The sequence below is a fragment of the Cavia porcellus genome, unplaced genomic scaffold (assembly GCF_034190915.1).
Source record: "Cavia porcellus strain 051 isolate PalLab524CR breed Dunkin Hartley unplaced genomic scaffold, mCavPor4.1 scaffold_12, whole genome shotgun sequence".
NCBI classification, from domain to species: domain Eukaryota; kingdom Metazoa; phylum Chordata; class Mammalia; order Rodentia; family Caviidae; genus Cavia; species Cavia porcellus.
In genome coordinates, this window is record NW_026947495.1 from 65,798,929 (window position 1) to 65,826,177 (window position 27,249).

At 38.5% G+C, this 27,249-nt stretch overlaps 1 protein-coding gene across 2 annotated transcripts in view; it reads right to left on the reverse strand.

Annotated features, from left to right (window-relative positions):
* Positions 1-27,249, reverse strand: part of Ttn (titin) — a 267,085-nt gene that overhangs the window by 204,481 nt on the left and 35,355 nt on the right. Inside the window, exons 34-46 of one of the 2 annotated variants that reach the window (XM_063259377.1) lie at positions 26,883-27,143; positions 26,121-26,384; positions 25,769-26,029; positions 25,374-25,634; positions 24,714-24,974; positions 24,068-24,209; positions 23,814-23,979; positions 22,464-22,695; positions 19,967-20,251; positions 19,629-19,754; positions 14,788-14,976; positions 9,535-9,591; positions 1,669-8,444 (exon numbers count right to left, since the gene is read on the reverse strand). In XM_063259377.1, the coding sequence (XP_063115447.1) occupies positions 1,927-8,444; positions 9,535-9,591; positions 14,788-14,976; positions 19,629-19,754; positions 19,967-20,251; positions 22,464-22,695; positions 23,814-23,979; positions 24,068-24,209; positions 24,714-24,974; positions 25,374-25,634; positions 25,769-26,029; positions 26,121-26,384; positions 26,883-27,143 (9,023 nt within the window). In that variant the 3' untranslated portion in view covers positions 1,669-1,926. Of the gene's footprint in view, positions 1-1,668; positions 8,445-9,534; positions 9,592-14,787; positions 14,977-19,628; positions 19,755-19,966; positions 20,252-22,463; positions 22,696-23,813; positions 23,980-24,067; positions 24,210-24,713; positions 24,975-25,373; positions 25,635-25,768; positions 26,030-26,120; positions 26,385-26,882; positions 27,144-27,249 lie in introns of those variants that run through there. The other variant, XM_063259376.1, reaches the window with a different exon arrangement.

Genomic DNA, 27,249 nt, shown 5'->3' on the forward strand with positions numbered 1-27,249 from the left:
AAACAGATTTTGAACCATTGCTATGCTATAAAATCTATGGGTAAAGTGTGCTTGTCATCTTTGTTATGACCCAAATTTCTAATTAATTTAAAACATGCATCATGTAGCTAAAAGTAGGGCACAATGTTAAATTCATAAACTACAGAACTGATTTTACTTCATTGATCTATGAAGTGATTTATTATAATCATCATCAAAAATACTGGTTGAAACAGTGATTCTATTCTACACTGGCACGTTACCACCATTCGAATTATGGTGACTCAAAACAAATACGTTAAAAGAAAATTTTGGGAGGAAGGCAGAAAAAGTCTGATTATTTTGCTTTTTTCTGTATGTTATCCCAATTTTCAAAACTTGGATGGTGGTTAAGGACTTTCAAATTGGGAGAATAAAAATTAATAGATCAAAGAAACATAATAAACAGTCAGAAAGAAGAATTCTTTTGAAAGTTATATGTAAATAAAATGCTTTATGCTTAAGATTAATTTAAAATTAATATGTTTAATACAATTATGGTTGCTTAATGAAGATGACAAAGTCAAGTAGGTAATGACAATTTAAGAGGCAGAGGATGGCTAGATTCATAATTTTACTACTGTATTCTATTATTTCTCTCATTATCTATTGAAAAACTGAAAGTTATTCTAAATTACACTAAGAATAGTTGCTAGCAGGATAACATAGAATGCTATGCTGAATATCACCTCTGAGGTCTTTTGCTCTAACTAATTTTAAGATAAGAAAATTCAATGTTTATTTTTAATAAATTTCAAATGACTTAGGTCCTTTTTAGTTCATAGATTATTTCAGAGTTTGTAAATTTATTATAAAGACAAATTTTAAAAATAAATTGAAGATTCTCCTTCTCTCTCTCTCTCTCTATATATATATGGAAATATCTCATTGAAATTTAAGTAAATATTAATCTTCAGTTAAAGCCAAAATTCAGTATGAATGAAAGGAAAGCTTATGATTATTATTATTATCTTATTATTTGCATATAATCCAAACTACAAATTAACACATTATCTCTATTCCAAAAATTTCCTGCTTTCTCTTTTCTAATTTTCAAGATTGTGAAATTAGAATGCAGTTTAAATGCTCTGTGTAAATGCAATGTGATAACTCACCATCCAAGGCTAATACTAAGTTAATGCTGCATTTCCCTTTTGACACTGTCTCAAAAATGGGAAAATAAAATGTCTTCAAATGTGAAGAAAATCTCACTGGTTGCATATTCTGCAAACATCTAAATGAATCCTGTCCACAAACACAGTGCAATTGGTCCTATCAAATCCAGTGAGAATTTAAAACACTTTAGATGAGGGATATTAATAAAAATCTTTTTAAGTCAAAATTAGATTATGATATAAAACATTATAGAGTTAGTTACTGGTCAGGCAAATCTAGCTTCTGTTTTGCCTACCCGAAGACCAAGTAAATAAACATAAGTTAGACAAGAGATTAAATAAACATGAGATTAAATTTCTAAAAATGATCCAACAATAGACAGATTTTGTCTTACCAGTTTGTCTGCAGGGTCAGTGACATGGCCTTTGATTTCAAACTCTACTTTTGCATATATAGTTTATCTGCTAAAAGAGAATGCATTCGGCTGGTATGCCTTACAGAGGAGGAATTAGGGGAAAGCAGAAGAACCAACAATTAGGTAGTAAGGAGGTGTTTAATTTGGTTGATGATACACAGCATGATGGACACAGTGACAATTCCACAGTTTAGTTGACAGAATATTTACATGTATTACAAGGAGGAGATTTCTGCAGAGACTACTTCCTCAGGAGTCTTTGGTGTCATGCATTCAAATAGAGTGAATATGTGTAGCAATTTATTAGATCCGTGTGCTTTGGGAAACGTGAAAGCTCTCCAGTTCTGATCATTGTGCAGGCCCTGAAACATCGCTCTTTAGCTCAGGGTGAGGGCTGCACAGCTCTCAGCCGTTCCTGAGTTGTTGGTAGCGACACATCTGTACTCGCCTTCATCGCTTTTCACTAAACTTGTTATAAATAAGTTGTGGAACCCTATGCCGCTTTCCTCAGCACTGAACCTTGCTCCCTGCGCCAGCTGCCCGTCTTTGTACCAGGAAACTGTGGGCCTTGGAGAGCCACGAACTAAACACTGGAAATAGGCTGCTGTACCTAAGGGCGCATGGCAGTCGGAAATGCCTTTGATGAACCTGGGAGGCCCTTCCACCACCTGAAATTCAAAGAAGCTGTCTGCGTACTTGCTCCTTAAGACTAATTCTTCCTTCAGACTGCTTAAAGTCACTTTACTTTTCTTTTCCAGCATAGCAAATGTCTCGGAATCTCCTCCCATGGTGAGGAAGCCCCGACAAATCGCTTCTCCTACGCTATTCACAGCTCTGCACCTGTATGTTGCACAATCGGAAGGACAGATGTTTCGAATTTTAAGGCTGTGGCTTCCATTCTCCTCACTCACCACATACTTATCATTATCTGGCTCAATGCACATATATTCTTTATACCATTTCACGTCAGGAGGAGGGATGCCTATGACTGAACATTTAAACACGCCATCTGAATTTTCTGGAATTCTAAAATCACAAATCGGTGTTACAAAGCGAGGAGGCATTTCAAATACTTCTAAGTCAATCTTTAAATCTCTGTCATCTTCCCCCCTTGAGTCCCTATTTGGATCTACTGAATTCAGTGGAAGAACATCGAGACTCACAATCATGCTTTTATGATCAGGAGTAAATTCGGGAACTGTGGCTATTTTTACTTGTTTCTCAAATTCTTTAACATCTTTTTCACTTAGTTCAACTTCCAGGACAATTTCTTGTGGAGAAGGCGTCCTTGATGAGGACGTGTTTTCCAAATCAAACTCCATGACGTGCTGATGTGTTACTGGAGGCAGGAGTGCCACTGCTCTCTCCTCTTGGGGTACTACGTCCACCTTTGCGAAGCTCTTCGCTTCCCCTATGATGTTCACAGCGTGGCACATGTACTCGCCCCCTTCCTGCCTTTGAATGTTAGAAATTTCCAAGGAACACGCATTACCCACCCTTTCCATTTTGATTCTTTCATCTGGCTCGAGCAAAGATCTGTTTCGATACCATTTCACACCAGGCACTGGCAGTCCTTCGACTTCAACAATGAAGCCTAAGGTTGTATGTTCATACACCTTCCTTTTGGTCAGAGGTATAATAAAAGACGGAGGCATTTCATTGTCTCTTGGTTCAATGGCTTCATTGGGTGTGCCAAAGGAATCGGAGCGCCATATTTCATAGGCAGGACTCCTGTCTTCTGTGGGTGTATGGAAATGCTCAGTTGGTATACTGTCCCCTCGGTCTATTTTTGATGGATGTACATTTCTAGTGGGATTTGGTCCTCCAGTAGGAATAACATCTCTCTCTACTTTCTCCCCTGGGGGTGTAGAAAATCTCTCCAGAGCCTCCCCTGGGGGAGTGGAAAATCTCTCCAGAGCCTCCCCTGGGGGAGTGGAAAATCTCTCCAGAGCCTCCCCTGGGGGAGTGGAAAATCTCTCCAGAGCCTCCCCTGGGGGTGTAGAAAATCTCTCCAGAGCCTCCCCTGGGGGAGTGGAAAATCTCTCCAGAGCCTCCCCTGGGGGTGTAGAAAATCTCTCCAGAGCCTCCCCTGGGGGTGTCGAGTATCTTTCTGCTCTCTCACTATCAGAAGATGAGTGTTTTTCAGCAACTTCCTCTGGAGGTAAATTTCCTCTTTCAATACCCTCGCCCACTGGATTTGTTGAGGATTGTTTAGTGGTATCTGAAGGATTAAAATATAAAGCCAGAGATTTTGGAGATTTAAAATGTTCAACAGATGATGGCGGGGTGTAGAACTGATCTAACTCAGAGATGTCTTCACTGCTGGTACTTCCCACATCAATCGAAATATCAGATTCAGGAGAATACGGGCGACCCAGTGAGTCCTGTCTTTGGCTGTAATATTCGTACACCGTGTTGAAAGTTACTTCCTCAACCTCCATTGAAGGGATGGATTCACTCTGGACGAGTTTGGGCTTCTGTTTGGTGTCTTTAATTTCAGGTACCTCACGTTTTCCAGCAGCAAGTAAATACTGGGTGAGAGAGGCTTCAGATTCCATTTCTTCTGTTGCGTGTGCCTCATGCAACTTGGGAAGATTTTCAGAACATGTTTCTATCTCCTCTCCTTCTCTCTTGGAGAAAGAAGTTTCATTCTGAACTTGAACATCTTCATAGCGTGTTTCTTCTCCTGAGGCATCAATGTTTTTACTTATTTGTTCTGCTGGATTTTGTTGCTCTCCGGTCACTAAAAATGGCAAGCACTGACTCAGGGACAGCTGCCTGTGGACCACGTCTGCTTCTTGAATGTCACCTTGGTGATCTTCCCTGGCTCTGTCCGTATATCCCTGTGTCCCAGCCTCCTGCCCCCGGCATGACACCAACTCTGGTTGCAAACTGTATTCTTCTTCCATTTCACAGACTTCTAAAAGCTTTTCCTCGCTCGCTGCTTTTTTCAAGTGTGCAATAAAATTTCCATCTCCACTTTCTAGACAACTGTTTCTCTCCGGGGCATCAGTTTCTCCTGTGCCGACAGATGGCTGTGGAAATGGGGTAACTGGTTCATTATGGATGGCTTCAGAGAAAGACTTAATAGAATGGTCTGGTTTTAACATGGATCTATTTTGTTCCTGTACAGACTGGATTTCCTTTTCTAAGTTAAAAGCATTTTCATCAATGGTGTTTTGCTCCTCCAGAGTTCTGTTTGAAAATTCCAAACTGGAAGACATTTCTTGACTGATAAGTATGTTATTTTGCACATTTTGAGAGGTACTCTGAGTACCAGATTGCAATGTTTTGGGACTATGAACTTCTTTATTAAGTGTTTCCTGCTGTTGCCTCATTTCTTGCTCTTGGGATTCCTTAGCTGGATCTTCTATATGAGAATACATTTGTTTTAAATCAAATACAATACACTCAGCATCAGTTTCCAAAGCAGGATGCCGGATTTTCAAGTAAGTCTCTTCTGGTTGACTGCTATCTAATTCTTGCAATTTTACATCTGCATTTTCTACTTGTGAGTGAAACTGCTTTAGGTCAAATGTAATCGGTGTTTCATGTTCAGTCTTTTCAGAAACTGTAGACTGATCTACAGGACCCAGTTCAGTCTGGTGTGCCTGCTCTTGTACTACAAATTCCTTGTGAATTTGAGAGGAAAGCAGTTTCAAATTCATCACAGTGTTAGATGAATCCAGTTCTGTCTTTAAAGACATTTTCTCTCCCTCATACATACTTGCATTTAGATTGCTTGAGCTTGATTCTCTTTGCTTTAATGAAAAGTCTGTGTCACCAAGGTTCCTTTGAGGAGAAGTCATGAATGATTTCTTAGTAGGTCTTTTTTCTAGAGCTGCTTTTTCTACATGCTGTAACTTTTCAAATGCAATGATTCTATGCTTCACCTTCTTCCCTGGGTAGTATCTTTCTTCATCAAGAGGTTCTTCATAAATAATGACAGATGAATCCTTTGTATTTTGAGCTTTGTCCGAAGTTTGCCTAGAGCGGGTATTCCATAAATAGTCCCTTTGTGTGTATTCCTGCACATTTTCCCATTCTGCTCTACTAAAGTTTCCCATATCATTTCTTGTCTCTTTCCAAATACCAGCTCCACTGAAATCATCCAAATATGGGTAGCCAGAACCCACTGCTTGGTGCAGATTTGCTCTTTCGCTTACATGTTTCTCTTTTTGTTCACCTGGTTGTTGTATGAGATCGGCCCTGAGAGGCTTGTTGATGTTTGCAGATCTAGAAGCACCTTGCATAAACTTGGGAAGTTTTTCTCTGCAACTTGTATGATGTATGTGCTCCTTAGGGTTTACTTGCTTAGTTGTTTCAAGGCTTTGAAAATACTCCTTTGCAGAATATTCTTTTACACTTGACTGGGGAATGGAAGGACCCACTGGATAATCATAAAAATATGCCCTTTGAGATGCTCCCTGCATTTGCACCTGTTGATCTTTGGAATACTGTGCACAAATCTCACCAGTATTTCTGAGTGGACTATATTCTGTGTAAGGGACAGATTCCACCGTTAAATCTAAAATACTCTCAACTGTGCCCGAGTCATTCTCAGCAACACATTTATATTTCCCAGCATCTTGAGAATCAACATCAATAACATATAATTTGTAGCTACAATCAACTTCTTCAAACTGGAACTTCTGATTCTGCTTTAAAAGGATTCCATGTTGGAACCACGTTACAACTGGCCGAGGCTCGCCAGATATTAAACATTCAAGCACTATAGAATCCCCTTCTCTGCACCTGGCATACTCTGGCATTTCTTGCAACATTTTTGGTGGCTCATTAGTGATATCTGAGGAAAAGATAAATCTGTGTTTTGGTGACTCGGTAGCTTGATCTCGATGCATGGCTTCAGGTTCCAGCTGGAACATTTCTCTTGACTCTTCATCCTGTTCTGGGGTTGGAGTGGCTGCTGTTACCTGAATTTCTACGGGGAAGGAAAGCAGTTCTTTGTCTGCTGAGGGAAGATCTGATGGATTGGTTTTTAACATATGGAGATTTGCTTGGCCCTCTTGACTCCAACATGGAGGGAGGTTTTCTGCTTGATCAAACACCAAAGCCAGCTCCTCCTCTTCATCAGTGTAGTCGTGGAGGATAGGGACTTTATGTTTGTAGATGTCACACTTTTGCTTTGCTCTCACTCTAAGTACACCTGTTGTTTTTACTGTTCCATACTGATTAAACAGCACACAGGTCACAGAACCTTCATTCTGAGGATGAACAGAGGAAAAAGTTAACGTTGAATAGTTTTCCAAAGTATGAATGGTGCAGCCTTGATTGCGTGGGATTGGCATGTCGTTGTTATACCATGCCACTATGGGTTGAGGATAGCCTTGAAAATGACACACAAACTTGCAGCTGTCACCTTCATAAACTTCTTGAGATTCAATTTCATGAAGCAGCAAAGGTGGGCAACGTTGTGGACGGTTCTGGAAAGCACTGTCAGAAAAGCTTGTCCATTGTTCCTTCTGTTGAGTTTTTAGTTCCTCAAGGTCTATGAAAGCAGAGTGTTGTACTTCTCTCAAGTCACTCTGTCGTGGTCTTTCACTTTCTGGTTCTTCATTCTCTTTAATATTTACAAATGTCTCCGAAGATTCACTGGCATGTGGCATGTCCACTTGAGACACATCTGCAGGAGTCTCATACATTTCCTCATCCTTATATACATTAGGAGTATATTTGGGTGACTCACTCGCTGTAGTGCTGCTTATAATTTCTTCATACTGTTCCCTTGCTTGGACATTTTCCTTTACTAGAGCATCATCACATACATAACCTTTTGGTAGACTTTCTTCTATGAATGCCTCTTGGCTCAGTCTCATTTCCGTCTGGAGAATTTCTTTATCAACAGTAGTATGAAAGCTTGTGGGAAGTTCTCTAGATTCTACAGTTTGATCCATTTGGTTTGGGAGGGTGTATGGCCTGGGGATAATGCCCTCGAGGACATTATCTACCTTACCCCTGCTTTCAGCTAGATCAGACTCAGACCTGCTCCATGTTTCCTCTCTAGAGAAAAAAACATCTCTCTCACTAACTTCACTTCTCAAACGTCTAGAGTTTATTTCAGATGACATATCTAAAAGAGATAATTTCTTTTTCTCCATTAATATTTTTCTAGCCTCCCGTAAACGCTGCAGCTTCATTTTGGTCTCCTCATCTAAGAAAATTTCCCCCACATTAAGGCACCCTGTTAAGTCAGATTTACTTTCTAAAAGTTCTTCCTCATTCATGTAACCTGTTTTCCTGCCAGCACTTACTGTACTAAAGTGTATCGTCCTCCTCATTCCCGTTAGTTCCATGTCTTGTCTTTTATTAAAAGGAGAGCCAGCAAATCTAAGGTCAACTTTTATCCTGTCTTGTTTCTTTTCCACCACAGCCTCCATATTTCCACATGTCTGTTCTGCCCTTTTCAGAAATTCTAAATATTTCTCATCTTGCCCCTTCTGGATAACAAGCAGTGATGCAGATGACTCAGCAGATCCCTCACTATTAATTGCTAATAACCTGTAACTTCCAGAATCTCTAAATTGGACCCTTTTAACCTCTAGACTGGAAGAATGATGATGTTTGTCACTCTCAGTTTTTATAACTCGACGAAGACCTGTGGGGATGGGCCGATTATTATGAAGCCAGGTCATTTCTGGGGTTGGACAGGCAATTAATTTACATGTAAAAACAGCAGGTTCACCCTCTAACACATATTGAAACATAAGTTTTTGAGTAAAAGAAGGCTTGAAGTATTCGGGCCAGGAACTTGTAGATGATATTCTACTTGCGTATCTTTTAGCAGTCAGGGAGCTGTGGTCGATGTCTTCAGAATCTGAGAAAGCATCACGCGTATCCCTATCTGAATGTTCAGCTTCCTCTTCAGAGGATAATTCTGGAAAAAAAATTAAATTATAAAGCATTTAATAAACCTTCCATCATACTCGAAAAGTTGAAAATAAATGAAATGCAAAATAAGAAATGAAATAAACTGCATGCTACAGATTCTCACAAATCCATAAGAAAATTCACTCACCATATTTGTTCGAATAAACGCAACACCATGCTGTTTAAAAGATTCTGACACGAAAATCGTTCGTTGTCTGGTCTTTTCTTCAAACTGCTGAACTTTCTTCTTGAACAAGCAAAAATGCATTTCAAAATAGCATACTCTTGTGCATATTTGTTTTGAGGGCAGGAAACTCTGTTGTTTTGATAGCTAAGAGGAAAATCTTACCTGACTTGCAGAGAGTGGAATAAACGCCCTTTCTGATCCTTTTGATTGTAGATTAAATTATATTTTTGAGAATTAAATATTTAAAAATACATACAAGAACTGTAACCATAAATAATTAGCTAAAACACAATGAGAAGGCGTTTATTCGAACTAATACAGCCATAAAGTCGCAATGTTATGCAAAGAAAAGCAGGCAATAAGGATCACATGAAACAGCTATCTATCTGCAAGCCAGTGTAAGAGACATATCAATGTTAAAATGATATATGTGCATGAAGTGTAAACTGGGAATGAGAAAGTGTCGTCTTCACACATCCTAAATACAGTAGCATTTCAATCATAATTCATTCATGACATTGCTTTCTGAGAATGGTGGTTAGGTTATTGTCTATTGTTCAATGTAGTTCACTGTGATTTTGAAAACAAAGTTCTACTTCATGATTTCATGCATTAAGATGACAACTGTTTATAATACACACTTCTGAAAATGACTGCAAACATGAAGTTCAATACAGTAAATATCACTTAAATCGAAGATTTTTCAATCGCCATACAACAAATTACTGTAAAATGCATGTAACCATCAGCATAATAAACCAGGCATGCGACATAGTAATATATACTCTGAGAGATATATTTGTACATCTATGTCATTTTACTCAATAATACTAAGAGGAATATGGCAGCGTGAGGATTCTATTAATCCTTCAGAATTTCTATTTGGATCTCACATTCATTATAACAATACCTTTCATCTCCATTTCAACCTGCTGTTCAATCCCCTCATATAGCATTGATTCAGGAGCTACAATGGAAAAAAAATAAAGAAAACAGATTAGTGATTAACTGCATATATCTTCTGCAACAATTCAAGATTTATATGACTAAAATGTTCTCTATTATATTATAAAAACAAAAAGCTACACCTCCCAATTCATCAAAAAAGTTCATGCCAAACAAATCAATGAACTGATAAAGTACATGATAATGTTGACAGAAAGATTGAAAACATTTTTATTTTAGCTTCAAACATTTTTATTTTAGCTTCTCTAAGAAACCTATACTTTTAGTCCTATCATTCACCATGCCTTTTCATGCACTCAGAAAAGCAATCCATGAACTAAAGACATATATTTTTTAAAAAGTCTTATTGATGGAACATTGGCTATGAGATGAAACCAGGGAAAAGGACCATGCATTTTCTAGTTTTCCATGTTTAGTTGATGACTACACTGAGTCTTTCTTGCAGAACTAGATGCTTGTTAGTCAGTACAACTTCAGTTTGAATCACCTTTTTCTGCTTAAACCACACAAAATCCAACTACACATTAAAGAGTGAAACAAGACATCTCAACTCAAAATTGCTTTTATTATGTGAGGGACAGGCATAGTTTTTAGACACACAGTCTCTGTGGCAGCTTCTTGGAAAGGGCTGGCACCCTTGGGCTACTCTTGCTCTTCAGCCCGTGTGGCTTTGTGTCCATGGACATGGCTTAACTTCTTGGTTCCTTAAAGTACTCGGCATGAAGTTATTGACAAATTTGATGTTTTCTTTCAGTGATTCCCTTTTTTCTTCACAGATGGCTTGCATTTGTGACTCCCTGATGTTTTCATATTTTTAGTGTTTGAGCCAAGAGCAACTTTAAAAAAATTTTTTATTATTTTGAAGGTAGTAAAATACAACAGAAGATGACAGAACAAAGCCAATTTAGACAGTGTAGTGAAACTGGTACAGAATGTCACAGCAGATTACTGGGATAACAGTAATAGGTACCACAGTATACATCTCGTTATCTTCACAATAGTTGTTCTTTCAAGAGTAACTTTTATAACTCTCCTGCTCTGTTTTGCAATTCTTTAGTGAGGTAAGAATAAAGTTAGGGAAAGGTATAAATTAGCTGTGTTTGTAAAAATAAGAGACATGCCAAATGTAGAGAAGACGGAACGTTATTAGGATGAGAAGGAAAGGTTGTGTGCTAGTCCCCAGACCAACGTGGTATGTCCACATTTACTACTAACATGGGAACTCTATTCAAACAGATTTACAGGGATGCATTTCCCCACTTGGTCTTGGTGAATAATTGTATTGCGTATATGAACTTATAAGACCAAATTAAAAGAGAAACTTATAAGTATTGGCCTTATGTTAGATAACAAGACAAGTGTTTGATCCTTTGTTCTTCAAACAACTGACTGTCTTATTTTTTATTTACCAGTAAGGCAGTCTGGACTTGGAAAAAGAAAAGGTCTTGCTTTAAGAGCACTTTAATATAATGATTTAGAATTAAGAGAATTGGAGATCCCTGAGAAAAAAATGACCAGCAGCTCCATTCTGCTTGAATAGTCTAGGTACTTCATTCTTCAAGAAGGAGTTCAAATACATTTCTTTCACCCTACAATACAGCCAACTCCCAATTACACACTGATGCATAAACTGTCAAAGCTGTCACCTAAGTAACTTGTAGATAGCATGTCCAGACAAATAGTCATTCTGTGATTACTGTGCTAGCTAGCAGCTGCCAGGAAACCAGGGAGGATGCTCTGGATGGTGGACTTTCACAACTAGTTTATAAAACTGGACCATAATTTTTGAGATACTGATTTTGCAGGCTATGGATCCAGAACCAGAAATTGTTATGCTCTTGCACATAGGTCTGTGTTCTTCAGATAGAGTGGAGAATCAAGCATAAACATGACAAAAATAATGATCTTGCTTACAATTCCAGAAGGACCCATGGAAAAGAAGTATTACTTACTGAAAAACATGGACAAATTACTAATTTTGGTCCAGATAAACCCTTATATGTTTCCTCCTTATAACTCTAACCTCCAGATCTGAAAAGAAAGGGTAAAATCTTACTATTACCTTTCTTTTTGGTGTTTTGGGATTTCATTTGGTGTTTTTTTTTTAAGACAGGCTTTCTCTTCAGTTCAGGCTGGCCTTGTCTCACTATGTAGCCCATGCTGGCCTTGAAATCATAGCAGTCCTCCTGCCTCAGTTTCCTGAATGCTGGGATGTCTGGTGTGCACCACCAGACCTAGCTAACATCTTACTATTATTAAAATAGATTTAAGTTCAGCACAGTGCCAGATACAATAATAAATATTCAGTAAATACTTGGCAAATTGTAATATTTTAGTCTTCTTTGGCACACTTTTTAAGTGGAACATTTGGTAAATATTACAAAAAGTAGCACATATAAAATAAACCTCAGTGTTCTGAACCTAGAAAATGAAACTTCATAAATCTAGACTGGAGAGTTAAATTTTTAATCTAATTTGGCCAGTGGCTTGGTCTGTTTTCCTAAGCCACTTATAAATAGAACATTGAATGTGTTCTAATTAATATTTGTTGATTCAATTTGTATGGGTGCATAAACATCAGCATAAAGCTGCATAAAGTGATGAAGATGAAATGGAGTAAGTTGTAACTAAAAATCCAGATAACCACCGTCTACATTTCGCCCTGCTGAGGTTGTCCTGTCTCTATAATCATTGTGTACAGTGCAGCTGTAGAGTCCCTGTTCTACCAGCTGACCGCTGCATGTGACAAGAAACTGAACATTTCCATCTTGTGATTGTGATTCACTCTCTCAGATTCCCTTGTCTTTTCTCCTTCGGGAGTCCAGGTTACATCAACCAAAGATTCAAGGAGCAATTAGGTGGTGTCTTCACACTTTATGGAGATGTCTTGAAGATGTCCAGGAACGCTGGGGCCTCACTCACTGACTCTTCAGGGCGTTGTTCCTATAACACACCGCCTTCTGCAGATTGTGAGGAAGTGGTATGGTGCAACTCTACACCCTGAACAGATGCAGCTGAGTGAGTAGAATTCAGATACACTTTCAAAACCTTGCATTTCACATTCATAGATGATCCTTGGAATGACTTCATTTCCTTTAGGGACATTTTGCTCTCCTCTTTTGTGAAAGAAGAATTTGCCACTGTCTGGACTTGGTGGACTGTCTTACATCTTTCCCAGAAGTTTGCCTATCTAGGGCTTGCACTGCATAATCAAGTGACAATAAATAAATAAATAAATAAATAAAGGAAAAGAATATTATGATCTAGGCTTTGTCACTTGGTTAGGAACACAAAATTGCATGAAAGATGAGGATGAGAGACATCACTGTCCCTTGGAGGTGGCATGCCAGATACAGGATGCTCTAGGATGTCAGGATCACAGAGAAGAATGCCCATTCCCAGTGACCCAGTAATGAGAAGATGATGAAGGCTTCAGCAAGTGCCATGCAGTATGTGGGTTCCTCCTTCTCTTATCTTTGCAATTACACAGAATGACGCTGTCTGTCCTTCTTCCTCTACGTTGTTTCTAGCTGATATCATATCATATATTATCCTCCCACTATCATATACTTTATAAATGTATGCAACAAATAGATCACTTAATGATGTGATGTTGTTTAGAAAAGCAAAAATGCCAAGCAAAGTTGGTGCTTAAAACAATGACTGGTTCTCTAAGGAACAAGATATCCACTTCAATGCAACTTGAAGTGCACAAGTCAACCCATAATTGAGGGCTTGGGAAGACTTGGTGAGTGTTACTTTATTAGTAGATTATAAACTGGCTATGTTATGCAATGAAACAAGCAGCAGACTCTCATTAGTAACAAGGGGACTGAACATATGCAGTAAATCAAAGACCTTGAAGCAAGATGGGATTTACCTTTTGGAGTCACTGTGAGTGTGGCTGCACAAGTGGCTTCCCCAGCACTATTGGCTGCTTTGCAAGAGTATTGCCCAGCATGCTCTGAGTAAGCATCAACTATAAGCATTAAAGCCATGCCCGTGGACTCCTCAAAATGGAAAACTACATCTTTTGTTGGTGGAATTGGCTGTTGGTTATGAAACCACTGGATTTCTGGCTTGGGAATGCCAAAAACCCTTGCATGAAATCTGACTGTCTCCCCGCTGTGCACCCTGAGGCTTGACAGAGGCTGGATGAAGATGGGCTTTTGGCCAAGGGCCTCCTTCTTAAATGAAGCAACATGCCACTGGGAATTTGATGTAACTTCTTCAAATTTGCTAAGTCCTGAAAAGAAGCATGCCAGTTTTTAATGTCCTTCCCTGCACTGAGACCAACACTCACTTGGAGATGTGCCATAAATTTCAGTAATGGATTAGAATCCAATCTAATACTAATGCTTTGCGCCTCGCTATTGAATCAGAGTCATACACATTCACTTGCATTTCCCAGACAGGCACACTGAGGCACAAATGGATCAAGGAACTTCACTGTATTGCTCATGAAGGCTACAGTGGAGTACTCAGCTGGGTTGCGGTATTCTTCTTTTCATTTTCTTCATTTGTAAAACAAGCCTTTCCATTTTATAAGCCTCTCTACATTCATCATTAAGAAAATATCTAATTATAGGAAATGTTTAAATAAGGAAAAACATAGAAGCTTTTCTAAGCCCTTATAACTTAATTCTATATAGATTATTTTCATTTAGGAACAGTAGTCTGATTGCATAAAAATATTGTTATCCTTGTTTTGAATTAAACAAAGTTGGTCCCTCAACACTGAGGCATTTTTTTAAGTGATGGGGAATACACTTAGACTGTGCACAGATCTGAAACTGTCTACCACGGCGCCTGTGAAACCATAATTGTGTCAACACAATGAGAAGATAACACTGCAGAAAATTAAGAAATATGAAACACTTTCATCCCAGCTAAATGAGAAAGCAAATTTAACAATTTCTTCAGCATCACCCTGATACATGCTGATCAGGAAGCATGAAAGGTAATACGACAGAAATGTAGCACAAAACTTAATAGAGAAAAATAAAAAATGATGGTCTGGGATTCATAAAGAGAAGGCAAAAATAAGGAGCAAGAGCACTGCATATAATATGGAAATAATTAGCTGCATTAAAAGAGAATGGTCGGACCAATGATGATTTACGTGGAGTCTTAGTAACTGTTACTCATACTGTGAGATTAGATCACTAAGTGTAGTTTGAAAGGTGTTTTTCTCTACCTTCCAGTCTCAAGGTGGCTGTGCTCGACACTTGGCCCACAGCATTACTTGCGACAAAAGTGTATGTCCCCTCATCTTCTGGGTAAGCCTCAGCGACCTCCAGCTGGTAAGTGTCTTCAAACTGGGTCATTTTAAAGAACCGTGATGGCTTGATTTTCTTATCTTTGCTGTACCAAGACACTTTTAGATCTGCACCACAAAAGAAAAAAGGATACATACTGAAATCACCAAAATGAGTGGATTTTAAAATTTAACCACAAATACAATGTTAAGACTATGGGGTGCATTTCTTATTTATCTTAAGCACAAAGCACTCTTCTTCCAGGCCTGCCTTATCAGGAAAAGATTTTGTCTTTAAGGGACAAACATGACTCCGGAAAAATCTAGCCTGTTCTATTGGTGAACTGCTTGTACTGTTTAAAATGATAGAATTTTAGTTATATTCCTTTGATATATTTCAGTGTCATGTCATAGAAACAAGGACATGATTATGACATATTCAGTGACCTTGAGAAAAAGTCCTAAGCAGCTGCCATTATCAAGGACTGGATCTGGGCTGGAGTTTGCATTCTGGGACAGGAAGGAAGGAAATCCTTCACTTCTGGTTTGCAGAAAGATCAATCAAAAATTGAGCAGAGAAGACAGACATTCTACAAAGTCTAAAATAGACATGCTTGAGTCTAAGGGAAAAAATCTCTCATTTTTTATAATGTATATAACTGGTATATTATATAACTGTGTATATTAATATTAATAACTGGTATATTATATAACTGTGTATATTAATATACATGGCAGAAATAAACAGAAACTGATTTCTAAAACTAGGAGAGAACTTAGGTTATCTTAGACACATTTAACTTCTTTCAAATTAGTAGTTATAATACATTATGATAAAACTATTTCCATACAAGTGATTGAGCTACCTTAATAGAAAATAAAAACCCCAATTAAGTATAAAGTAAAGCATTGTCATGTTGTTATACTTTAAGGTAATATGCACTTTAAATTTAGTTGTTTTAATTTCTAGAGTCAAAGCCATCTTAGTTTTGGAGCATAGTCATTACACCAGTTGCTTATCTCAATTCTGTCCGTGGGATTCTTCTAGTAGCCTGATCAGTTAGAATGTTGACACCAATGTCAATATATGAAGGTTTCCTTCCTTCCTGCAATGGCAGTCATTTAAAGTACAGCTTCTCTTTTTAATGAAACAAATCTGTTTTTTTCCTGACATAGCATGGAAGGTTTGAAGACTGAATCTTGATAGTAAAACTTGCCATTGTGTGACTTTAGACATCTCATTTAATCTCTATGAACCAGTCTTCTCATTTGTAAAATGGGATGCATGATAATTCATGATCTGTTCATTGCACAAAACTGTGATAATTAAGTAACACAATAAATACAAGTCTTCAATGTCTGTCATTAAAGTAAGAATGTCTAACATCGCAGAGGAGATCAGGAGTATCTCCAGCAACGTGATAAAAAATCAGGACATGTGATATGATAGGTAACACCAGCCCATGGAATTTAATAACTATCCAACAACTAATCCGTGTGTGTGTGTGTGTGTGTGTGTGTGTGTGTGTGTGTGTGCATATTCCCTGTGGAAATAGGAGGATGAAGTTTCATAGCTCCCTTCAAGGCTCTCTGGTTATTCCTATAGATTGTCCTTTGGTGAGCTGAATGAGGTACCAGGGCACACAGGAACTGCCACTGGGCATGAACAGCCAACAGTGAATGGGCTAAAAGGTGACAACTGGCTGGTAATCACTGGGTGCTTCTGGCCAGGCTGCGGTTACCTGCGTTGGTCATCGGCTTCTCCTGGCTTCTGCGAGGCACCTTACTCCTTCCACTGCATTGTGTTTGGCCTCTAAATCTTGTTCCTCCTAATGTCTGAGTATTTCTCCAACTACCCTCTTCCCCTGACGGCCCTTGGAGAAGGCCTTCTCGGCACACTCCTAGCCTATAGCAATAGCCTCCGCCCTGGCCCCTTACCTCCAGCCTCAGCTCCCACATCTTTTTATTCATCCTTTTCTTATCACAGTATTGTTTCTAAGCAACAACCCTGACCATGCTTCCTAGAGGCTTAACAAGTCTTTAGTGACTCCTAAATACAATGAAGCCTACGAATGTAATAGAATGCCCAGTGTCGGGATCTGGCCTTTGCCTTCTTTTCTAGCCTTCCTGCCATTCACGACACCACTTCCCAACCATATTTAAATCACTTGTTTTCAGCCCGTAAAGCTAAAGCTTTTGTGACTTTATGGACTTTGCTGTTTGTACTTGGGATACCACTGTGCACAATAATCCTTCTTTATTCTTCTTTATCAATGCTGCTCATACTTCTTTTTCTGGCTGCTTCCCAGACAGAGGACACTGAATATATGGACTGTCACAGCACTCCCCACCCTGGCACTTCCATCGGCACAAACATCTCCTCACCTATGTGCTGAGTTCCTGGAATGCAAATGCCCAGTGTGGGCATCCCTAGCACCTACTCTAATATCCCAACATATACCAGGATAATAAAAATAAAAATATGCTCAAATAGGCACTGAAATCTCCAACTTCTAAACTATCTATCATTTCACTTACATAGCTATCACTCTACGTCTCCAAACAATACTCATCTATAGAATAAACAACAGGAAGCTAGCTAGCTAGCTTTGCAAGTTTTAAAATTTCTACTTTTAAATTTTTTCTTAGACCAGTAGGGGGAACCAGAGACCGTCGACAGATAATTTCAGTAGATTCCTGGGAAGCGTGGAAGTATCAAGTAACAGAAAAAAAACAAAGGACCAAGCCCTTTGTCTCCACCAATTTGGGAAAAAGAGAAATGCATTTACTTTTTTAGGAAATATCTGGTCAGAATGTTTTGGTATATTCCCAGGGAATTTTCACTGTGTGATTTGGGCAACTATTGAAAGTTTAATAACTTTAATTTCCATTATACAGAAACTATGTCTACAACAGGATGCTAAAATTTCTACATGTGTATAAATATTACCACACCTGGAGTTACTCATGAATTTATAAAACTTATTCAAGCATTTAAAGATGTCAGTCATACAAATAGGACAGAGAGATTTTTTTCTTTCTATTCTTCAATATTACAGAGGGCTTCAAATGTATTTTTGCTATGCTTTCAAGGCAAAAGTATAAGGTTTACAGAGTAGCAGCCATTATACAAATATAATGAGCTATTTCTAACTTTGGATGATCCATGTGTATGTCTAAATGAAGATTCAATAGATGGATAAATTAGTGTAGCTTTAGTGAACTCGATTTTAGACTAAATTTTCTTTAGTAGTAAGATACTACCAAATCAGTTCTTGTTTATTGATATTTTATATTTTTCAAATACTATGTTTCAAAGACAGGAAATTTATAGTATTTGTTCCTATTGTTCATCCAGTACCGGACTTGCCTGCTTATGCAGGCTCTCTATGGCTGTGTAAAATGCATGAATTGAGCATCAGTCACTTGGCAGCTAAAGGTGCTTTACATACATAATACTTTAATTGTGCTCGTAAAATCAAACAGGGCCTTTTGGTTTCTAGATCAACATCTCTACTCCAGAGGAAGACATTATCAGGTCAGAGTATCTACTGAAATACTAACTTGTTTAGAAAATAGCTCTTAGCAAGGTAGAGACTGGGCAGTGAACTAGTGGGAGAAGCATAATGCCTAAAATAATAAATAAAATGTATGGAGAGTGCTGTTAAATACCCAAGCTTTGAGATTTCCCTTTGCTGTTGGTACCCAAAAGCAAAAAAAAAAATAAAAATAAAAATAAAAAAAGTGAGAACATGATTTTCACATACAATAAACCAATCATTTATTTTAGTGCTTTATTTTGGCTTAAAATGGTTCTACATATATTGTTTCATCTTTCCAAGGTCAGACTTCTGGGTGGGAAAAGGCTGGTAGCATATGGCAAATGTATCCCAATTAAAGATGGAAGCAACCAATGCTGAGTAAGAGATTACTGCATGATGGGCACTGTGTCTATGCTGACTTGATTTATCTAACTTCACCCCAATCATAATTTTAGTGATCAGTATCATTTAACAGTTACTCATTCATCCCACTGATAATTACTTATTTAGTATCTTCTGCATACCAGGCACTATTCTAGCACAAGGATTCACTCTCGCCCTCCTGGAGCTTACATTGTAGCACACATTTGTCTTTAGGTACCAGGCTGTAGGTACTATAAATCAGAACTTTCATGAAATTTACATTCTAAGACTGAATACAATAGTAGCCTCACTGTATTCACAAGAAGAAAAGAACCAGAGAAATCACATATTTGCTAAAGGTCACACATTGGAGCCAAGATTCAAATCCAGCCTCTTTAACCATAAAGACTCTACTTTTAATCACTTTAGGATGTTGCCTTCCAAAGGAATGAATGTATCTTTCAGATAGCATTTCCATTGGCTGAATGTCTCACATGTAAATGAACTAAGACATACATAGATGCTATTATAATCAACCTAATAATTATAGTTTATTATGATTTATCAATCAAGAGATAAAAGTAACTTCAACGATAAAGAATCATGATATTTTTTGAGGATTAGTGGAAAACATTGATCTAATTTTTATTGTGGTTAAAAAAAAAACATAAAATTTACTGCTTTCCCCTTTTAAAGAATTTGAAACATTTGTAGGACAATATTGACCTACTTCTTAGCTCAATAATTCAAGTAATCTGTTAGATGCTCATTATCTTCAAATTAAGAAGTTTTTGATGGAAGAAAATGTGAGAACATTTTTCTCTCCTATCCTTCTTTGTAAATGTTAGCAATGACACCTTTTCTTCACAGACCTACCTGTTCCAGAAACTGTGCATTGAAAACGGGCTGGTCGACCCTCAGAGGTGACAGTGTCTTGAAGCGGGGTGATAATGGTAGGAGGATAAACTGGCATTTCCTGATCAGGAGACACGACTTCTGGAACTGAAGGAAGAGACCACATGCTTATAAGTCACCATGGAGACCCTACAGAAGGGAGCATGCCGATTTATCTTAATTTTGCAATGGAATGCTTCCACAGTTGGGTAGCAATCAGGTTTTATGAATTGAAAGTTCTAATTAGCATGCACTGGGAGAGCACAGAAACCCATTTCTGAGGCTTTATTTTCATCTGGGAAATAGAAGCATATCTCTACCTTCCACTGAAAGCGAAGCTGAGGTGGTGGCAACTCCATAGTCATTCTTGGCTTCACAGGTGTAGACAGCTGCATCCTCTGGGAAGGCTTCAATTAGTAAGAGGGTGTACTCTTGCCCATCATGAAGGAATTTGCACTTGAACCCAGTGGAAAGCAACTGCTCCTCCTTGTACCAGGAAATTTTGGGCTGTGGTCTGCCAGATATCACCGCACAGAAGCGAGCGGGCTTGCCGGACTGCACGGTAGCAGGCTGGAGCTCCTGTAGGATTTGGGGTGGTTCAGGAGCTGAAAACAAATAATAGAAAATCATTCATGAAAAAACATAAAGATGCAGAAGAGCAAGCCAAACTCTACATCAATTTGTTGCTGCGTGGTCACATGCCTAAAAATAAAACCTTGGAACTGTGGCATCTTTACTTGCCTGAGAATATTTGAACATTTTTTGTTCAGAGGTGGGGTTTTGTCCTCAATCAAGGAAAATAGCTTCAAAAATAGTTTTTATATTTCAGGGAGGGGTTTGAGGAGGCCCAAGTTCCTCAGTATTATATGGTAACTGGTTCCTGGTTGGAGCTTAGCAATGGGTACCGAAATGAATTCTAGAACAGTTTCTACATTCTGTCTATTTGTTTTTTTTTTTTTTTTTTAGGTAATTGGAGCAAATCGCGTGGCTCAATGCATTTAGATTTATTTGATTCGCAAGTGACTATGTGTGCTTCATAGTCATTTCATTATATACACGTTCCAGTGAAATGCAATAAATAAGTACTGAATAGATACACATTATTTCAGATCCTAACCTAATGCAATTTACTACATTTAATAAAATTTTGCTTCCTAATTACATTAAGGAAGGCATATTCTTAGTGGTGGTTGAGTGAAACGGAGCTAGGTAATCAAACACCCAGAAATGTAGAGAAAAGGATAATCTGAGGCTGGGGCCTGACACTATTATAGAAAAGATATTTACTTCTTGATGCATCAGTTTCCTCATTAGTTATACAGAGAAAAAAGTAACTGCATGCCACGATCGTTTGCTCTTCTAGGGACTTAGTGATGTTTGGCAAATGGTTGCCTTGGGGAATCCTGAGACGACCCCTAGTATTCCTTCTTGTGTCTCAAGAGTGTTTTACGCAGAGATACAGCCCAGGATAAGGATGGGAGAGAGGTACCATTTTCTCTTTGTATCTAGCTAGGTCTCAGATCACCTAGCCCAGCTGCAAACTTGGCAGTAAGATGCCTAAAGAGGTAACCAGAGGCTTAATGGCACACACCCAAAGCCAGCTCCAGGCTGTTCAGGAGCACTTGATAGTCTGTGGAATTCTTCCTCCAGAGTAAGAACACCTGGTCTTAATGCATGGGGACACTGCTCGTGGCCCCTTCCTTAGGCCAATGCATGGGGACACTGCTCGTGGCCCCTTCCTTAGCCCTTTATGGTGTCAAAGAGGATCTTTGGGTTCTCTGAGGCTATCCAAGAAGATGGAATTGTCCCATCCATTATACTTAACCAATTAAAATGGAGGGTTGAGAACTAAAAGAGTTCATTGCTATGTCTAGAAAACCATTTGGAGTATATTATAATTGATACACGTGAATGTACAATTGTATCGATCAACTAAATGAGACTCTGACCACTGGATACTTCTTGGAAATGATATGTCAATATTCCTTTTAACAACTGTTCTCCCTTTTCCATAGAGATAAGAAGAAAATAAATATAGCTGCATTCACACAAGGACTCTGAGATCTTCAGAATTTGCTCAGGAATTATCAGAAAATTAATTACTTAATAAAAAGGATTATTCCAGATGAATCTGACACTGTGTGATGTGTCTAGAAGAGAGACGCCAGATCTTGTGTACAGCAAGCAAAGCATTGCCCGTGTACACCTGATGATAAAAAAAGGCAGCTACATTTATTGAAATTAAAAGGAGAGTGTGCTCAGGGTACACAGATCTGTGCTAATGATCACAAAAAGGTGGCATGAATGGGGAGAGTGGTGCTGGGACAGCAAGGGAACAAGAAAAACAGAGATAAATCAGAGATAAAATACTTACAGATTTTAAAAGATGTGCACTCTGCCCTGGGATGGGATTGTCAATCATACCTTTGCAGATGTGATTGACAGAAATGATTGACAAGGTTGTGAGTCACATCAGAGACATGTAATAGGCTTGACTCTCACAGAATTCACTCAGTTTTAACCACAATTATGGCACTATGTGGTCCTTGTCTACAAACCTTTAATGAAGTTCAAATGGGGGAATAAGTTATTGAAGGCCATGCCGTGAGCTCTAACGTGCATGTACTCCACCCTGGAGCTTTACAGATTTCCTGGGTCTTTATTATTCTTACTTTTGTTCCTCTTAACACCATGCAAGCAGGACTGACCTGAGGCTGTTGCCCAAATCCTGGTGGATGGAGGGTGAGTGGTTTCTTAGCTCCAAATGTGCTATGTGTGCTAGATCCACAATATATATTCCAGTTTTTACCTACTCACCATTGACATAAAGAGTCACAGAACTCCTGTTCCTTCCTGCCACAAAGGTGTATTCGCCTGCATCACTATGCCTGGTCTCAGAGATAAACATCCTGTGGATTCTCCTCTCCACCACATACTGGTGTCGTTCTTGAACTTGGAAATTGATTTCAATGCCATCTTTATACCAATGGGCATCAACATCATCTTCATTGACCTCAAACTCAACGACAGCACGCTGTTTTTCAATGACCTGTTGATAGAGCAACATAATAAGAAAGCTGAAAACTTACCTGGTTTCCTTTTTAGTTAATTCATTTCTAAAACTGTTCATTTGAAAAGCATGCAAACTCTATACATTATGACTGAAGTTCGCTGACTGTATCATCATTTAATTTTTTTTTCTGTCTAGTCTTGGATAAAGGGTACCCAAATTTATTTTGCAGATAATATTGCTTACACATGCACTAATTAGCAAGATTGCCCAAAGAAGTAATTACTTCACCTTTAAATGTTTATTTCTTAATTAATAATAAGTGATATAATGACATTTTACACCTGAGAGCTTTCAATTATTTATGGAGCTCATCAAAGTTTATTTAAGTTGATTTTTGTGTCCTATGAACTTTGTGCACTCAGAATTATTACCCTGGCTCTAAGAGTGACAAAACCAAGGTTCAGAATTGGAAAGTAAACATGGAAGACATATCCAGGTCACCTGAGGCCTCATTTACGGATTTTTCATCATGGTTTAAAGGCCTCTAAAGTACTATTTTCTTTGGGTGAGCAACATAATTAAGCTGAACTGAGGAATTGCTCTGAGCATATTCCCTGCATTAATTACATCATTTGAGAAGACTGGTGCACACAAAGACAAGCTCTGCAAATGTAGAGAGCAGAGGCATTCAGCATCCTTGCTAGGAATGCAGCATTGCCTGCTGGGATTCTTCGTAGACAGCACAGGAAACGATCTCAGTCACTAAGTCTCTGCACACCTGGCTTTTCATACATCGAAACCCAGAACTATGCCACTTATTCTAAATTTCTTTATTTCTAATTGATGTGTGAACAACACAATTTAAATTTTAGTTCTTTGGTTGGTGCTGCTTGGCAGGTAGCCATTTATTAGACAGCAGAGGTTCCACCATTGCTTTAATTATTTAGACAGCTGCTAAGGACACACTTACTCCCTGAGCGAGTGGAAGCTGTGAGTAGATTGATGGTAGCATAAGAATCTAAACCAGCAATGAGATTGATTTCAATCTTTAAAAATCTGTGGTTAGAAAATTTAAAAATCAAAAATTAAAACATGAAACTATGGGCTAGGGATTACTGATGCTTTCTCAAAAAGTTCAGTGAAGTAGACAGTACCTGAACCTCCTTTTTAATACTTCGGATGCGAACATCTCTGCCTTCTACGTAGAGGTTAGCACTGGACATGTTGCCTCCTGCTACCACTGAGTACTTGCCGGCATCGGACATCCGAGTGGATGGAATCAGAAGGCGGTGAACGTATTTCTCCTTCTGAATCTTTATCCTGTGGGTGAAACGGAAACCAGAACTCAGTGTATGTGGTTCCAAAGAAACTAAGAATTGCTGGACCACAGCAAGACAAAATAAATGACCTGTCCACAATCTGCAGTTCTTGGCCATCTTTCATCCATTGGACAGTAATGTCAGGCTCAGAAACTTCACATTCAAACATTGCTCGTTTCTTCTCAAGAACCTTAATGTCCTTAATGTGTTTTCTAAATTCTATATGGCGAGCTGGAAAACAGAATGTGGAAAATGAGCATTTAACAACTTTATTGAAATATGAGTCACATACTATACAATTCACCCATGTAGAGTGTCCAGTTCAGTGGCTTCCAGAGCTTTTGGGGTTATGAAAACATTACAATAATTTTAGAGTGTATCATTTTCCCATAAAAGAAACCAGGTACCTTGGCCATCACACCTTATGCTCGTTCCATCACCTACCCCTAGACAGGCAACCACTGATTTATATCTCAATAATTTTGTTTATCTGGACATTTCATATAAGCGGAAGCATATTATATACACTCTTTTGTGTCTGGTTTCTTTTGTTTTAACATAAAGTTTTCAATGTTCATTCATATTGTAATATGCATCAATATTTTTATTACTAATTAATATTCCATTGTAGTTATATTTCATACTTTATTTCTCTATTCACTAATGGACAGACTAACATTTTATGTGTTATGTTTGATATTTTTTCCTATGGATATGACATTTTTGAATCCATACCTTCTACATAAAGGGTGGCTGTCGAAGTAGCTTTTCCAGCCACAAATGTATAGTCAGCAGCATCTCCAAAGTGAACGTTCCTGATATTTAGGTAGTGTGTGAGCTTCTTGGTTCTCATCTGACACTTGTCAGTTGACTTGATTTCCACACCATTCTTTAACCATTTGTAAGAGATGCCTTCATAATTTACTGTCACCTCAAAAGTAATAGTGTCTTTTTCCTCAGCATTGATGTCTTTCAGCATGGAGGTAATCATGATTGCTGCAAAGGAGAAAAGGAGAAACACCCAGGGAAATTCTACATAAATATCATGGCCATTAGAGCAGAGGCAGAATGAAAACTTGCAATGTTTTTAGTATGCATTTGAGACATAAGCTTGCATAGTTTCTATGCATAGTGTTAGATCAGTTGAAAGAGCACAGAGAGACTCAGTGATAGACACAGAAGCATCTTTTAAGCTGCCTTTTAATGCCATCATAATTGGAAATTTTATCCAGGTGGAGATGCTAGTGCCCAAGTTAGTGTGAGAACACACAGTAGATGTTTTAGTCAAGAATTTTTGAGTAGATTAAATGGTCAGGAAGGAAAAGTGTTGGCTCTACTGACTAGTTACCTATCTGCATACGTATTTCCATGCATATGTATACATTCTTTACTTACGGGTAACTGTCAAGGTGGCACTGACTTGGTCATTGCCACAGACAAACGTGTACTCTGCTGAGTCCTCTGAGCTAGTGTTCATGATGATCAGCTGGTGGAGTTTTCCTTGCACAACTATTTTGAACTTTTCGCTCATCTCAATTTCCACTCCATTCTTCAGCCACATGGATGGCACATTGAAATGGGACACTTCACACTCAAAGGAGGCAGTTTTGGTCTCAGGGACCTCAATACTTTTCATGGTTTTTGTAATATGTAATGCTTGGGAAAATCAGAGAGTATTTCAGTTAATATATTTTATTTTTTAAAAAAACCGATGAAACAAAACAAAGACAAAAGCACAGACAAATCCACAGGCATCCTCAGGAAATGCCCTAGGATTGCCTGATACTCACTCTCCACAAATAGCTTGGCTTTGCACTCCAGTTGTCCCACCACAGCTGTGTATTCCCCAGCATCTGTGGGAGAAATATTCTGCAGCATCAGCTTATGGACTTTCCTCTCTGAGACCAGTCTGTGCTTATCACTTGGCTTAATCTCCACATTCTTATGGAACCATTTGACTGGAACTGTGTCATGGGAAACACTGACTTCAAAGGCAACAGTGGCATTTTCCAAGGCTGTCACATCCTTTGGCTTCTTGATGATCTTGATGGCTGATGAAAAAAGTTGGAGACATTCAGGAAAATAACTAATTGAAAGGTAATTATGGTTGGCGACTTGTAAAGATGTTTTTAGTCAACTTACTCTCAACATGTAGCCTGGCACTGGCTCCCAGTCTTCCAAGCCTGAATCCATACACAGACTCATCCACGATGGCACAGTTTTTAATCCTCAGAGAGTACGTAGTGCCTTTGACTGAGATATCGTATTTGTCATTGGATTCTAGCGCAACCCCATTTTTGAGCCACTGGACGCCTTTGACGTTCGGGTGTGTAAGCTCGACACTGAAAACAGCGTCCTGTGTCTCTGTCACTGTGAGGTTCTTCAGCGTCTTCTTAATTTTGACAGCTGAAGTGGAATTAATGATTGGTTTAGAATACTGATGATGACTACCAAGGAAAACAATTCCTTAGCAAGACCATTGCCCAGTTGTCTTGTAAAACAATGGTTATCAAGAATTTTGTAGTTTTTGTTGTTTTAAAAGGCATCTTGTGATGATTCGGGGAACCTGGGATTCAGTTAGACATGGACATTGTGCAGCAACTTTTCTGAGCTTGACTGGGATCAAGTTTGCACATTCATACCTTAATAGGTTAGCAGATGATTGGAGAAAAGTAAAGAGGACTGGAGAATGAAGGTGTTTGATTTAGTTGTTTCACAGAAACTGAGAAATGGCTTCATCACATAAACATCTGATAAACAACATTGGGTCTCATGCGATGTTGCTCAGAAGGAAAGGTTAGCAAATTAAGATTTTGTGAAATAAAGATGTGTGGAATCAAAAACGATCATATCATTTGATAACCGCTAATTTGGAAAGGACAAGTCTGTTTTTGCAACACTGACCTTCAACTTTGAGTTTGGCGGATGTCTTGGAAGTGGCCACCTTGAAGGTGTATTCGCCAATGTCATCTAGTTTGGAGGCCACAATGATAAGTCTCCTTTTGTGGCCATCAGATTCACTTCTGATGTTGTTACTCAGCGGGAGGCGTTTGCCATCCTTCAGCCATTCGCCTTCGGAATCCGGGTTGGCAACTTCACATTCAAACACAGCTTCCTGGGATTCGGCCACCGTATGATCTGTGAGTGGCTTGGAGATGGCGCCCCCTTTAGAGCAAGGCAAGCACATGTGTGAGTCCTTCCAAATATTTACAGAATGAAGAAATCTTTGGGTGGTATCAAATATTACATTTAAAAACATGGTTTTGAGCAC